This window comes from Echinops telfairi, unplaced genomic scaffold (genome assembly GCF_000313985.2).
Source record: "Echinops telfairi isolate 266 unplaced genomic scaffold, ASM31398v2 ScPeMD7_3;HRSCAF=10, whole genome shotgun sequence".
Lineage (NCBI taxonomy): Eukaryota > Metazoa > Chordata > Mammalia > Afrosoricida > Tenrecidae > Echinops > Echinops telfairi.
The window spans coordinates 28502316-28519147 of record NW_022103899.1 but is presented as its reverse complement, the minus strand read 5'-3'; the positions used below and the strand labels follow the sequence as shown (position 1 = coordinate 28519147).

Here is a 16832-nt window from a genome sequence, read left to right as displayed (position 1 = left end):
CAGCCCAGTCCAGATCAAGTCCGTAAGTCTGACGTTAGCCCATATGCCTGATGCCAATGTATAAAGTCCTCTTCAGACTCACAGAACACATGCAATGATGCCGAATGCAGGAAGATCACAGGCCAGTGGGTGCAAAGTCTTGTGGATCCAGTGGTGGTAGAAGCATTTCAGCACTGGCAGGGACCTCCACATGGGTCCTACAGTTCTCAGGGAATGGGTCTATCAGCATAGTGCCATGTGTATAGTCAGTAGAGCGTCTCTCAGGGAGTGAGTTGAGAGAGAGTGTCTCCCACCTCCAAGAAGGAAATACGGAAATTCCCAGAATCTTCAAGGGAAGGCGATGCCTCATTGGCTATGACCCGATTGACAGACTAGACTCTACCCCTTCACTCTTAATCCTCTCAAGTCCCAAATTGACACCAGATTATGTAACTAACACACTGATCATATCTTCTTGTAGTGATCCCAATAGTTAGTCTTTAATTGCAAATTTTTCTTTCTGTTTGTTCATTCCCTTAAAGGCATGATCTACTAACATGTTCTCAATTATCTCTATATAGATAACGTCCAAATAATCATTTTAATCCTAGTTCTCTCAACAACCCATTAAACAAACACTTCAGTAGTCTACCAGTACCTCAATCAAATATCTCTGTAATTAAATCATCTTTCCCATGTAAATTCCCTCTACTTACTTCTCAGACCTCTGAATCTTTTTCAGTTCCTCAGACACCTCTTCCAATAGCTAACCAGAACCACAGATACCTTCTCTGTACTTAATCTCAGGTGTATCCCTTCTTTTCTATTTCCATATCCAGCATTCTAGCATATCATAATGTTCTCTTTTTTAATTTAAATCCCTCTTGTTATTCTACTTTAACCCATCCAGTCCATCTTCTAAAATAGCCTTCTGCAAACACGATTTGATAGTCTTTTCTATTTAAACATATGATGTTGCTTTTTATCAGATTAAGAGCAACTGTTGTCCTTTGAAAAGAGTAGTTATTAAAAAATGTGGATGGCAGTATAGCAGAGTCAATGAAAGCATCATTTTAGTTAGATATACCCCTAAACCAAAACCTGGATTCAAATTTAAAAAAAAAAAAAAAGAGGCTGTGGTTCAAATTCCAATAATAGAATCCTTGTGATATTACTGCAATTGCTATTTTCAGAAAAACAACTCAGTTCCAATTAACATAAAATATACTGTTCTTCCAATTAACTAAAAATTCATTTCTAAATAATAACTAATTTAATTGTAATTAGTCTATGCAATTTACTTCATTACATTTTAGAATTATAATCTTTTTGCTTTTATTTTTTCTTTAAAGAAAATGAATTCAACCCCATTATTAATCTTTGTCCTATGAGTTGGAAACTTGATGGCAATGAGTTCAGGTTTTTGAGTTAGTTAAATAAATTTTAAAATATTTAATTAAATAGATCCATTTCACAAATCTGTCTAATGTTAGTTCACTTAACCCCTCCCCTTTTCCTATAAGTTAGGGCCAATATATGTCAAGTAACTTTGTAGACTATACAGAAATTCAATCCATATTGGTACTTTTTTTACAAGTTTTTATATGGTGATACATTTGTCTGATGCAATTGATCATTTGATTTCTGAATTGATATAATTTTCACAAGAGGAAGCAAAGCAATAAACTCACTATTTTAAGTACACCTCAAACAAATAGTTACATTAAATGAGTGTTCTTTCATCTAAAAACAGAGTAGGAGAGAGGAGGGAACAGGAAAGAGAAGGAACAAAGGAAGGAAAGAGTAATCCACAATAGATAATTTAATGCTCTGAATTCACTACTGGATCAGTTTAGGAAATATCCAACGTGTATCTAGTCTCAAATGCTCAGAAGGTACATAAAGAAAAACAATGACTATAGGTGCAACTATTGTTTCTCTTTGTCCAAAGCAAAGAAGAGTGAAGAAAATCAAAGATTCATGGAAAGTTAGTCCAAAAGTCTAAGGGACACTGTAAATCTTAGTCTTTGCGACCCTAGGACCAGAAGAACTAGATGGTGCAGTTACCACTGTCAACTGTTCTGAAAGGAATACCCATCGGGAGTCCTGGATAGAGTGGGAGGAAAATGTGGAATTTAATTCATAAAAAAGAACTGACTCCTTGGTCTTACAGAGCTGGTGAAATGCCAGCGACTGTACCTTTCCTTACCCTTTGAGCCTGGAACGAGACTCAGTACTGTCACTCAACTTTATGCCAAATAACAGACAAGTCTTCAAGCTGAATAATCATACCAGGTTGGTAAACGCTCTTTAGGACTATCAACCTTTCCAGAGCAAAAAATAGCATTTGCCCATGGACAAAGCTCACAAAACATAAGGAATATTAAAGAAAGATTAAGGGACACAGTAAATAAAGAGAAGAAATGGAAAGTGTGCTGTTACATTGTGAGGGTAGCAATCAGTCTCATAAAACAAAATATAAAATGCTGAATGAAAAACCAATTTGCTCTGTAAACTTAATGCAAATCATAAAAAAGCTTAAAAAGTGAATAGAATAGTTCCCCTATGCTCAAAGGGAATATAGTATGTTCCAAGATGCCAATGGGTATCTGAATTGTGTATAGCTGTTGTTGGTGTTATTAGGTATTACAAGTTTGCTCTGGCTCAGGGCAATCCAAATGAAACACTGCCTATCATTCTGAGCCTACAGTTGCGGCCACCATGTCGACTCATCTTGTTAGGGTATCTTCTTCTTGCTGAGCCTCTACTTTACAAAGCATGACGTCCTCCTCCTCTGGGGACTGGTCCTTCCTGCTAGCATGTCTAAAGTATGTGAAAGAAATCTCACCATTCTTGCTTCTAAGAAACATTCTAGCTGAACTTCTTCCAAGAGAGATTGATGTGGTCTTCTTGCAGTATGTGCTACTACACATTATTCTTTACCAATAACACAATTCAAAGGCATCATTTCTTCTTCAGTCACTCTTTTATACTGTCCAGCTTTCGCATGCACATGAGGTAACTGACAAGGTAATTGACATTACCCAGGTTTGGGTCAGGTGCACCTTAATCCTCAAAGTAACATATTTGTACAATGCAAACCAATGTCATTTGATTTCTTGACTGGTGAGGTCATGGTCATTGATTGCAGATGCAAGTAAATCAAATCCCTGACAATTTCAATATGTTTTCTATTTGTTCCAATTGTGAGGATGTTTGCTTTGTTTTATTTTTTATGATGAGATGCTATTCATAAGGAGCCCTGGTGGCACAGTGAGTTAAACATAGGGCTGCTAACCAAAAGGCTGTTGGCTTGAACCCACCAACTGGTTCCATGGGAGAAAGATGAACCTGTCTGCATCTATAAAGACTGACAACCTCAGAAACTCTATGGAGTAGTTCTGCTCTGTTCTACAGATTTGAAATTCACTTGATGACAGGTTTTTAAGCTCTAGTCTTTGATCTTCAAAGTAAGTCCTCTTCTCTAAGAGACTGGGCCCATTCCCAACTACGTGGACACCCACCTCTCCCCAGAAGAATGCACTTTAGAGAATAGGAGTGCACACAGGAGCAAATGAAGACGGGAGAGAGTGGAGTACATCCTGGCCCACCAAGCCCCAAGGACAATATTCCTGCTCCGAGTAGCCAATGCATGATATCCCTTACTGACCCATAGTGCTACAGAGAACAGCACTGGATACAGTGTGGGAACTGTGCCCAATCTGACCCCATCACACTGGTGTGAATCACTAAGGGCATGCAATAGGACAATGAAGTCCCCGAGATATAAAAAATAAGACTTTGGGACCAGAGCCTTGGTTTTTGTTGTTGTTTTGTTTTGCTTGGTCTTGTTTTTAGTGCTTATTATTGTCTTTGCATATCTATCTAGATAAGATAGGTGGGATAAACAATCCAGAGGAGAAAACAACGGACCAACAGTTCTGGGGGCACATGGGAGAGGGGTAGGTGGGGGAAAGGAAGAGGGTGCCAACCAACCCAGGGACAAGGAAACAACAATTGATAGAAATTGATGGCAAGGGGGATATAGGATGCCTGGTGTGGCTTGATCAACGGCAATGTAACTGAGAGGAATCACTGAAACCTGAATGAAGGCTGAACATGAAATAGTGGGACAAGAGGAAACTAAAAGGAAATAGAGGAAATAACTAGGAGGTAAAGGACATTTATAGGACTAAATACAGGCATGTTACATATGTAAATATTTTTATATATAATGATAGAGAAATAGATCTATGTACATATATTTATATGTTAAGTATTAAGATAGCAGACAGACATTGGGCCTCTACTCAAGTACTCCCTCAGCGCAAGAACACTTTGTTCTAATAACCTGGCATTCTGTGATACTCACCTTCCTGACATGATCACTGAAGACAAAATGGGTTCATAAACAAATGTGGTGAAGAAAGCTAGTGATGCCTGGCTATCAAAAGATATAGTAAAAAAAAAAAAAAAAAGATATAGTGCCTGGGGTCTTAAAGGCTTGAAGATAAACAAGCGACCATCTAGCTGAGAAGCAACAAAGTCTACAGGGAAGGAGCATAAAAGCCTGTGTAATCATAAGGTGTTGATGGGATCAGATATCAGGCATCCAAGACCTGGAGCAAGAAAGCATATCAATGTGAATGAGGGGGAATGCAGGGTGGAGACCCAAAGCCCATCTGTAGGCAACTGGACATCCCCTTACAGAAGGGTCACAAGGAAGAGACAAGCCAGTCAGGGTGCAGTATAGCACCAATGAAACATACAACTTTCTTCTAGTTCTTTAATGCTTTCTGCCTTTCACTATCGTGATTCCAATTCTACCTTACAAATCCGGCTAGACCAGAGCATGTACACAGGTACAGATAAGAACTGGGAACACAGGGAATCCAGGACAGATAAACCCCTCAGGACCAATAATGAGAGTAGTGGTACCAGGAGGGTAAGGGGAAGGTGGGGAGAAAATAGAGAACCGATCACAATGATCGATCTATAACCCCCTCCTCGGGGGATGGACAACAGAAAAGTAGGTGAAAGGAGACAGTGGTTGGGGTAAGGCATGGAAAAAAAAAATTATCAAGGGTTCATGAGGGAGAGGGGTGGGGGTGGAAGAATGAGCTGATACCATGGGCTCAAGTAGAAAGAAAATGTTTTGAAAATTATGATGGCAACATATGTACAAATGTGTTTGACACAACGGATGTATGTATGAATTGTGATAAGAGCTGTATGAGCCCCCAATAAAATTATTTTTTTTAAATGTCATTTTCACTTTAAGTAACAAGGTCGTACATATCAAAGATGTGCTTATGGTAGGTAGTTAATGAATCTTTATCTTGATGCTGTGGTTTTCTTCAAATAGTCTATATTAGTGCTAAAATTCTGAGCACCTCATTTGCAGGAGGCTAGCCCTGGTATTGTAGTGGTTGGCCTGCAATCTGGAAGGCTCATAGTTCAGTACCACCAGCCACTCCTTGGGAGAAAAAAAGGGTTTTCTATTCCCGTAAATAGTTACAGTCTCTGAAACTCACAGGGACAGTTCTACTCTATCCTACAGGGTTGTCATGAGTTGGCAACGACTCAAAGGCAATGAGAAATGAATGGCAGTGAAAATCTAAAATCCATTTGCAGAGTCCCCATGTAGATTAGCCTCCACTGAATTCTTTCTGATCATTAACCAAGGATGTACATAAATCTTGCCCTCGGGCAGAGTGCAATGGAAAATGGATTATATCCACCATTCTCCAGCCAGCCCAGGGAGGGACAGTCTCTTAGGGGCTTGCCTGGATATGTCCCTGATGGACAGTACTGGGGGGTTCACGAGTCATGACCTATCAGTCCTTCCCTGACTGTCATGGTTTGAAGGCCCTGGACCAATCTTGTAAGCTCCTGTATTTAATACAATGTACATGTCTCAATCATGCCCTGTTCCCACTTCTGTAGTCACACTTGTGCCTATGATGTATTGATGTAGCACCCACAGTGAATCTGTGACAGTTCCACGCCTTATTTAACTAGCGTCCTGACTGTAAACCCCCAGAAGCCATTGTGACTTCGTGCTAGTGACTTCCCTCATCCACGTGATGTCTTGTGTCTTTGAGCTGTCTTTGTCTCTTTTAAAATGTACTAAGTGTCCTTCTTAAATTATATTTAAGATTGGAGTCTCTTTTGTACCCTAAAACAAGCCCCGTTTCTCAGATTATTCATTCAGCATGTAAATTTTAGAGTATGCTTGGTGAAAGGATACATCGTTGGTGTGCACCATTCCCGATTTTAAACTTTATAGGTTCTGTTCAATGACTGTCTTTTGATCTTTTAAACAATCGTCCTGGTCTATGTACAGATTTCGCTTGAGCAAGTTCTGGAATTCCAATTCTCTGCAATATTATCCATTATTTGTTATTATCCACATGTTGAGTGCCTTCACAAAGTCTATAAAACACAGGTAAATAATTCTGATATTCTCCATTTTTAGCCAAGATCCATTTGAAACAGCAATGTTACCCTTCATTCTTCTGAATAATTTCAATTTCGGACAGTTGATACATTGCTGCCTTGTTTTGGAATTATCTTCAGCAAACTTTACTTGCATGTGATATCAATGATATTGTTCATTAATTTCTGCATTCTGTTGAATCGTCTTTCTTTGGAATGGGCTCAGATTGGACCTCTTCTACTTGGTTGGCCAGATAGCTTTCCAATTTTTTTTGCATAGATGAGTGAGCCTTTCAGTGTTTTATTTAATCAATTCTTGGACCCTTGCTTTTCACTAATGCCTTCAGTGTAGCTTGGACTTCTTCCTTCAATTGTTCTTGATCATATGCTACCTCCTGAAATGGTTGAGCATAGATCATTTTTTTAATAGATCATTCTTTTAGGTACAGTGGTTCTGTGTATTCCTTCCATCTTCTTTTGATTCTTCCTATACTGTGCTATGTGTGTGTGTGTGTGTGTGTGTGTGTGTATATATATATATATATATATCTTGTCGACAGAATTCTCCAATTTTGCAACTCAATGCTTGAATTTTTTCTTTAGCTCTTTCAGCTTAAGAAATACCCAGCATGTTTTTCCATTTTAGTTTTCCAAGCCTTTTCACATTTCATTATAATATTTTACTGTCTTACTGAGGCATTCTTTGAAATTCTCTGTTCGGCTTTGTTACTTCATTATTTATTCCTTTTGCTTTAGCTACTCGATGTTCAAAGGCAAGTTTCAGAGTTTCTTCTGTCATTCATTTTGTAATTTACATTCTTCCCTATATTTTAATAACCTTCTATTTTTTTTCCCACAGGATGCCTTTAATGTCATCTCAAAACTCATCTGGTCTTCAATGTGTTAAATCTATTCATGGTTGTGCTTTGATTCTTGAAGACTTGTTGAAAAATGGCATTTCCAATATATGTCATTGGTCTTGCTAATTTCTATCATAATCTGCAGTCTTGTTTCTCTACCAAGACCATATTTTCCAAATCTTCTTCTTGTTTTCCAACTTTTGCACCCAAATTCTTAGTAATTAATTATAAATACATCTTGATTATATGTTTGATCAACTTCAGACCATAGAAGTTGGCTAAAATGTTAAATTTCTTTATCTTTGGCAGTAGTAAATGGTACAAAAATTTGAAACACAATTGTATTAATTAGTGGCAGATGGAGGCAGATGAATATTATCAATGAAAGCATGCATTTAAGATAGATCTTGAAATGTTCTTTGTGTTATTCCATTTCAACGTGTCAATCTTGGCATAGTAGTTCATATAACTGTCCAATTCAAAATGGCGAATACTAGTTCATCTCAACTCACTAATGCTCTTTAAATGTTTCATTTCTTTTCTGATGACTTCTGATTTTCCAAGATTTATAATTCTTACATTCCACATTCTGATTACTAATGGATGTTTGCAGCTGTTTCTTCTCATTTTTGAGTTGTGCTATATCAGCAAATGAAGGTCCTGAAAGCTTTACTTAATTTGAATCACTAAGATCAACTATTACTTTGATGAGGTCACTCTTTTCCAATCCTATTTTGAGTGCCTTCCAACCGAAGAGGCTCATCTTCTGGTATTATATAAGTGTTCTGTTGCTATTCATAAGGTTTCCACTAGTTAACTCTTTAAAAGGTCCTTCTTCCCAGTCGATCTTGGTCTCAGACTCACTGCCATCAAGTTGATGCTAACTCATAGACTGAAACTGTTAACAGGAGTAGAAAGCCTCACTTTCATCTGATTTGAAACTGTGGACCTTGCAGATTGCAACCAACACCTAACCACTATGACACTACGCCAAGGCTTCTCCTAGTCTTGGTCTGGAAGTCCATTAAAGGCCATACTGGTATTTCTAACCCTGATGGCACAGTGTCAGCATAACAGGAACACGTAATCAATCACAAAATGACAGGACAAGCTGTCATCGCAGATAGTAGCGAATCTTATACATACACCATGTTTTTCTCAATACATCCATATCTATGATAGTAGTTTAAGTCATGTGTACTGAGACATTAACAATAACTAATAATCAAAGAAAATAGTTAAAATAATATTCTGTTACAAATGTTATGCAATAAACTGAGGTGAATGATGCATGCATTGTGATGTAGTGTCCAGCTACTATTTTTGGACTGCAGTTGACTGGGATTAACTGAAACTTTGGCAAGCAAAACCACAGATGAGGAGGTACTTCTACATCAAAGCTATCGAAGACCAAATTAAGCAGTTAAATAAGCTATAAACAAGTAATTAAACTCCACTCGACACAAATTTGGAATCCTTTAAAATTTTTTCCTGAATCACATCCTTCGGCTAATGTTCTCCATGAACACTAGATGGCAATGAACTAAAGGTTTAAATGACAGCAAGAAAACACACGTTATTTAATATAGGTAGAAAAAACACAACTTTCACCTCAAAACATGTATCAACTTTTGACAATCATTCTTTTACCTGGGAAAAGGTCTGTGCATCTCATAAATATCTCCCAATAGATTAGTCCAAGCGCATACATGTCTACTTGTTTCAAAGCTGATTCACAGTCCCTTAGGTTCACAGCTCCTTCTAGCACTTCTGGTGCCATATATCGGATGGTGCCAACCTGATAAATTAGAGTGATATTTGTAAGTAACAGAATACAGCATGTTATAAAGGACAGTTTTATGTAAATTTTTGATTATGTCAATAATGTGATTTGATTCTAAGTATGTATGTCTCAAACTGAAAACTGAAAGGTCAGTAGTTTGAAACCATCAGCTGCCCCATGGTAGAAAGATAAGGCTGTCTGCGCCAATAAAGAGTTACAGTCTCAGAACCTATGGCGGCAGCTCTGCCCTGCATATAGAGCGACTATGAGTCAGCATCGACTCAATGGTAATGAAGATGGTTTTTAGTTTAACGTGTGTCTATTCCTGTATGTGATTTTTCACCTAAAAGTGCTCCTCCTGAATAAACTGTAATAAATCCATACTATTGCGTACTATTCATCCTTCATAAGGAATGAACTAGCTCTCCCACATGTATCAATATATCAGCACAGTAAAATCTGTAAGATAACAATACCCCCAAACCAAACCCACTGCAATGGAGCTAATCCTGACTCATGGCGACTCTGTAAGATGTTTCTGTAACTTTGTAAATCCTTATGGGAGCACAGTGGTTTGATCCACCAGCCATTTGGTTAGCCATCAATATTTATCCAGTTGCACCATCTTAAATTTGTACAATTCCAAAACAATATGGATATTTAGTACTTTTTAAAAACTCACAAAATTACATTTGTATATAAATAGACACATCTACATGAATGTAGAGGAAAAAGGACAGGAATAACATGGTCCACAATTTTCATTGTAATTATTTCTAGGGAGGGCATTTGAAAAGAGGTTTACTTTACAGTAAGTACCACAAACTTTCATGAGAATCTGTTCATGTATCACTTGTATAATTAAAGAAACAAAATATTAAATATGCTTATTTGATGGCTATGAATATAGATAAATCATATTATATTTGTGCTAAAGGCCTTGAAAATCATGAGAATAAAAGTGACCATAATATTTAAGGTTCTAGAACATAGACTAACGTTTTTCATTTAAACCAGGGTTTGTCAATGGCAACACGACCAACATTCTCAATGATAACTCTTTGTGTGGGGCTATTATGTGCATTATATAATATTTAGCAAACTTCACTAGAAGCCAGTAGCACCCTCCCCTCCCCTCCCCAGTTGGGATATACAAAAACACTCCAGACATTATCAAATGTTCTCTGAGGTACAAGGTCACCCTTGGCTAAGAACAGCTAGTTTTAAAAAAATAGTACAGTGTATTTCTGTCTTATCAATCTGTAGGCTTAAGCTTCTAATCAAGTTTACTTAATTATCATGATATTTACAACAGTGTCCACTGCTTGCCTGGCATCTGGAAAATGACCTTATGTTTCTAAACTTTAGGCATAGGTATAATGAAGTGTGATCCCAATATCTCTTGCAAGAGTTTAGAGTCGACACACTCAAAGGCATCTCCAGACTACTGTAAGCAGTGGTGAATTGTAAGGAATGCATAATAATGACACACACAGTCAGGTAGTTATGACAGTGACTCATTTATATTCACTGCCATAAACTGAGAAGTTAATAGTACAACAGGCTAAATCACACATTATATTCTCCTATATTTGCAGACATTCAGAAAGGAAATTATGTCAACCAAAGGGTGATTATCTGCAAACTCAAAACCAGTACACTTTTATCCTTGCTTCAAAAATCAATTCCTATATAACTTATGGGGCACTGAACTGAAAATGGATAGTGGAGATAGTTGTACAAAATGATGAATGTCATTAATATGGCACTGAAATGAACATGATGAAATAACAAATGTTTTGTTAGATGTGTCCTTACCAAAATAAGAAAACAATACATTAGTTCATACAAACTTCTTTCTAATGCTTGCGAAGTAAGTTAAGATGGGAGGATTCCCTAAATGAGCTGATACATTGAACACCCACCTCACTGATGGCTGCATTATCTTCTTCCCCTGGGCGTACAAGTCTATTTCCTGTTAGCCTCATAGACAACCCAAAGTCACTAATAACACAGGTTCCATCGTTCTTCACTAAGACATTTCTGCTGTTTAAATCTCGATGAGAAATTGCAGGCTTGTAATGATCTGTGTAGATAATTTTTAAAAAGTATTAATATTTACACAGCTAATTTTGTTGTATGGTACATATTGGATATGAGCATGGAATATTATGGAAAATATTACTATAGTGGTTCTCAACCTTCCTAATGCTGCGACCCTTTAATACAGTTCCTCATGTTGTGGTGACCCCCCCAACCATAAAATTATTTTTGTTGCTACTTCATAACTGTAAATTTTGCTACTGTTATGAATCGGGTGACCCCCGTGAAAGGGTCGTTCGACCCCTAAAGGGGTCGCGACCCACAGGTTGAGAACTGTTATAGAAGGCATTTTGGCCCATCGATTTTCTAATATCACTAAAGGACAAAAGTAATCAAAACTTAAAATCATGATCATTTTCTATTATTTTACAATATACGGCTTCTTGTATGTATGGTTAAGTAGTTATCAAATAACTTCATTTGTATCTAATAATCAACCAGATGCTATTTCTAATCCTAACATATACTGAAGCTTCCTCTTACTATCTAGGGTAGCAAAAGAAGCAAAAATGAAAAACATTGAGCATAAACAACAACATAAAAAAAAACTTGCATAAAATAAGTACTAATGAAAACCTGAAGTGTCTCCAAGATTTGTTGGAAATGTTATGTCGTCTTCAGTGCTAATAGTGCTAATGTACACTTGTGGGGTACATCAGTCACACCCTGAGGCTTAGCCCTGTCTCTAAGGCCACTTCAATTCTTCAAATCTAACCAAAAGTCTCTTTATAATGGACTGAGAGGGAGGACAAGTGGAGGAGCTGCTGTCTTCTAAGAGCAGGATACAAAAACCTGCTTTCTGACTTTTTTTACATCTCTATGTGTTAACGCTAAACTACATAATCCTTGAAGGTAGAGAGAGAACTCATGTTTTACCTGAATTTTAAAAACTTGGCAGAGTAGATCCACAATAAATGTTTGTTGACAGAATAAATCTAATCTAAACCCTTTATTTAAAATGCTACACATTATTTTCTCCTACCTTTAAGAAAATCTTTTATAAGGCCTCGTATAAAAACAAATCCATAGTTCTAGAAGGAAAAAAACTTTTACACCAGTTTTTGAAATTCCTATGTATACTGAGAAATAGGCAATCAGACCAAAGTCAATGATAAGTTTATTGAGTATTTGTATTTACATATAAACAGGCTCAGTACTGATTCCATTTCATACATGCATGGGTGTATTCCAAACAAAAATACTTAATAACAAAACTCTAATCAACAAAGCTTTACAGCAAATTTACAGGAATGCTGCCCCAAATGAAACAACAATTTTAAGATGTATCTAGAGTTTTAAGAAAGTCTGAGAAGATTTCAAAAATGAATTTAAGGCAGAGAGGTCTAGCTTAAAAGTTTATGGCAACTTTTTTTGGGAATTCAAATTCCAAGAAGATAATGGTCATGGGAGATTGTTATAAAGACTTTTTATGGAAAACAAAAACTGAATTGGTAAGAAAAAGGTCAGGTAAGTTGCACTGAGGAAATTTTCTCCCCATCACAATGCACCTGCTCATTCTTTTGTGGGTAGAAGAGCTGTCCTATGAGAACTGCATGAGAAACATTACCCCATCATCCTACAGCCCTGATTTTTCTCCTTCACACTACTTTTTCCCCCCTCAAAACTTAAAAAACATTGAAAAGGAAGATGATATGCATCCCTTGAGCATGGCAGAACTGCCGTTTTAACATGGTGTAAAACAGATGTCAGACTCTTTTGGGGAAAGGGTAGAGAGACAGAAAAATAGCCTTCAAAAGTGTATAAACCTATGCAGAGGATATGTTGAGAAATAAGAGCTTCACTTCCTGCTACTATTTTAAGAGAAAAAGAAAAGAAAAAAGAAAGAAAATAGAGGCACTGCACAGGTAAAACTCAAGACACTAACCTTTGGGCCATCCCCAGTGCAAAGGAAAGCGCTCACTACTATAGACTACACTTCAGAGAACTAATCCATTTCCATCTTAAGGTGCCCTCAGTACTCATTTTAAGCTTTCTGGTGAAAGGGACATACAGTGATTGTGTTCTGGGTGACATGACTATACTAAGCAAATCCTTCCCTGAATAACAAAGATGTCAAAGCAAAGTATGATACATACGATTGTTTTAATGTTAAAAACAAAACGCGAACTAAAAATAGCTTCTCTGTAGATATTTACATACACATATACACACAGAAAGAGCAAAAGAAAACTTGAAAGATATAAGACAAATCAGTTCATGGTAATTTTTCCTGTAAGGTTTGAATAATGTTCTTCCTTCACTGGCATTTTTTTGGGTGTGTGGGGGGGAGGGGAGGAGATAAAAATCTGTTTCTGTTATCCTAAGTAAAAAATTCATAGGAGAATCTATTAGATGATTAAGCATTTATACTAGTATTGTTCCTACCTTCTAAATTACTAACCTAAACAGAAAATTTACATCTGAGGATACTGCGGAGGATGATTTAAAATGGCATGGAATGAGAAGCTTTCTAAGATGCTTAGGTAAAATCATAAATTCAAACAGCTACTATATAAATCATAATGGTATTGATATACTCAATTTTTTAAAAAAGGTAATTGTTTAATAACAATATTAGGTAATGTTTGAGAGTAATACCAAAAAACCCCACCAAACTCACTGCCATGGAATCAACTCTGATATATAACAACTCTATAGGACACGGTAGAACTGCCCCTGTGAGTTTCTGATACTGTAACCACCAGCCTCTCAATAGTTTTATTGGCAAGTAATTTACATATCATATAATTCCGACACTGTAACTCTATGAGATTAAAAAGCCTCATCTTTCTTCCTCAGAGCTGGCTGGTGCTTTTGAACTGCTGACCTTCCATTTAGAAGCTCAACTTCTAACCACTACACCATCAGGGCTCACTTGAGAGTAATATTTATGTTTAAATAAAATTCATATTTGAAGACAATTATTTTTTCTGCCAACATTTGACTAAAAACCTGAGCTGAATTAAATTCAAGATTTGAAAAGTGGATTAGGATGGTATTTTAAGATCTTTGCTAAGCCAGCTTTTTAAAAAGGACTTATAATAGTATTTAAGAGTAAGGTAACACAGTTAAAATTGTTAATGTGCATCAAGTTGCTGACATAGGAAATAGCAGTGGTCAATTCCGTATTCAGGAAAAGCAAGATGTCCAGATAAGTGAGCTAATAAATTATTCAGGAGAAATTATTTATATATGAATCATTAGCTAGAAAAGATGATCCACAGCCATAATATGTGGAACAGGAACAAAGACCCAAGAACTTGATACATTAAGGACACAACAGAAGTCTGAGAGACTTAAAAAGCACCGTCCTGGGCTACAATATAATAAGAAAATGCTATGAAGGATGAAAGCTATAAGAAAGCATGGAGACAGAATTTTCACAGCAAAGCTAAATTAAAGGTGCCTGTGATCTGAGGTGTATTTTGAAACAAAGTGTGAAAGCAAATGTATTCAAGAGAAACTCTGAACATCTAGCAAAAATGCACACTGGAGCCGAGCAACACAGGAGTTAAAGAACACAACCACACAGGTCTGAAACTGGCACGGCTGACTGCCACCATCCATTTTTCCCTGGCTACTTGGTAACAGAAATCAATTTTATTTCAGAAAGCAATGTACCCGGATCAAATATGAAGCAGAAAACCTATGTTCTCAGCCTCCTTTGCAGGTAGGTGTGGCAACAGAAGAATGGAGCTTCTGGAGCCAGCGAGGAACAATTCCTTCTATCTCCCCTTCCTTTTTCTGCTGACTAGGAGCACAGTGTGATAAACAATGAGGTCACCTTGAAAAGGGCAGCCGTCCATAAAGAAGGGTGGTGGGAAGAAATGTAAGCACCAGGGGCCCTGACAATACCAATGCTGTCCAAACAACCCTAGGCTGCTTAGCTTTAGATTCTGACATAAGACAGGGAAACCTCTCTTACTGAAGCTACTACTTTTTGCCTCTTGGTGGATTTGGTAAAACCAAATTCTCACCTAGAGAACCACTGATTTAAAACAAGATACATTTAAGTTTTATACATAAAGAGTCATGCAATGTTAAAATTAAAGAAGTAGTAACACATTGTAGTTTATTTAAATAAACATGACAAATAAAAGGAAAACAAAATATAGCTTAGCTCAGAGGTTCTTAACCAAAGCATCACTGGTGGGTTTTCAAGGGGCCTGAGAACCCCTTAGAACAGGGATCCTCAAACTTTTTAAATAGGGGGCCAGTTCACTGTCCCTCAGACCCGTTGGAGGGCCGGACTATAGTTTAAAAAAAAACTATGAACAAATTCCTATGTACACTGCACATATCTTATTTTGAAGTAACAAAACAAACAGGGCAAAAACACCCGGCGGGCTGGATAACTGTCCAGCGGGCCGCATGTGGCCCGTGGGCCGTAGTTTGAGGGCGCCTGCCCTAGAATCATCAAAACCCTTTTCTAAGTATGCCTATATCTGTGTCTTTACAAGGAAAGTTCAGAGGTTTAATCTAATTCTCAAAGGAAACCATGACTCCTTGAGTCTTAAAGATCTTTTTCTTATTCTTTTTTTTTTTTTCCTTGTGAAGATTTAAAGTCTTTTTTTTTTTTTTTAACATTTTATTAGGGGCTCATACAACTGTTATCCCAATCCATACACACATCAATTGTGTAAAGCGTATCTGTACATCATTTCTCAAAACATTTCCATTTCAAACGTTTTTTCATGGCAGATCTTTGAAACAACTGGCTACAATAAAAAATATCCTTTACTTTGAAGATGTGATTAAAATTTCTTTGTGAAATTTGATCTCCTAAGAGTGTCATTCCTTTATTTATTGTCTTACCTCCTCGTGGTAATTCTGTGTGAAGATAAGCCAGTCCTCTGGTCACAGAATGAGCCAGACGGCAGGAGCTTACCCAGTCACTTGTATGAAGACTCAAATACTTACACAGGGAACCCTAGAGGAAACAATATATTTAAAAAGTAGGATTAATTTACTTTAACACAAAGTGATATGTAAGTAGCAGCATCACACAAAGGATTTACATAGTGGGATTTCATGAAGATATAATGAATTACCATGTTTTAGAATCTCAAAAAAGTTAGCAAGACATTTTTGTATTTAGAAGAATAAGATTGAGAGGAAATGATCACTTAAATATTATCAATCATTAAGTTCCCCCCCCTAAAAAAACTTTCCAACATTACAAATTATGATTATTTTCTTTTAAAGGCTTTTTAAACTTACTGAGATAGAGAAATAATTCTTTTAGACATTTCCTTTACTTATACCTTTTATCAAGGAGCTCTGGTGGTGGTGTGAGTTATGCACTGGGCTGGGCAGTTCTAATCTGTCTTATAGGGTCACTATGAGTTGAGATAGATTCAGTGGCAATAAATTTGGTTTTCTATATTTTATCGGTACAAATACAAATCATATTATGTTTTGCAAGTATAAAATAGAAGGCTTTTATTGATATCTATCTACATCAGAGTTAAAATACTTGTCCATGGAATGTTTATGAGACAAAGATTTTACACTAGAACGAACATTGGTTACAGCATGCTTCTTTCATTGAGAAAGCCTTGCTACCAAAACTAATGTAGCAACAATGAAAAATACAACTTTTCTCTAGTTCCTAAATGTTTCCTCCCCGCTCCCACTATCATGATATGAATTCTACCTTGCAAGTCTGG

General features: G+C 36.8%; 1 protein-coding gene across 1 annotated transcript in view; it reads right to left on the bottom strand.

Moving 5' to 3' along the window:
- The window catches only part of BMPR2 (bone morphogenetic protein receptor type 2), a 96200-nt gene that overhangs the window by 26555 nt on the left and 52813 nt on the right, over positions 1 to 16832 (bottom strand). Inside the window, exons 7-9 of the mRNA XM_004701754.2 lie at positions 15979 to 16093; positions 10986 to 11146; positions 8928 to 9075 (exon numbers count right to left, since the gene is read on the bottom strand). Coding sequence (XP_004701811.1) covers positions 8928 to 9075; positions 10986 to 11146; positions 15979 to 16093 — 424 coding nt within the window. The remainder of the gene's footprint in view (positions 1 to 8927; positions 9076 to 10985; positions 11147 to 15978; positions 16094 to 16832) is intronic.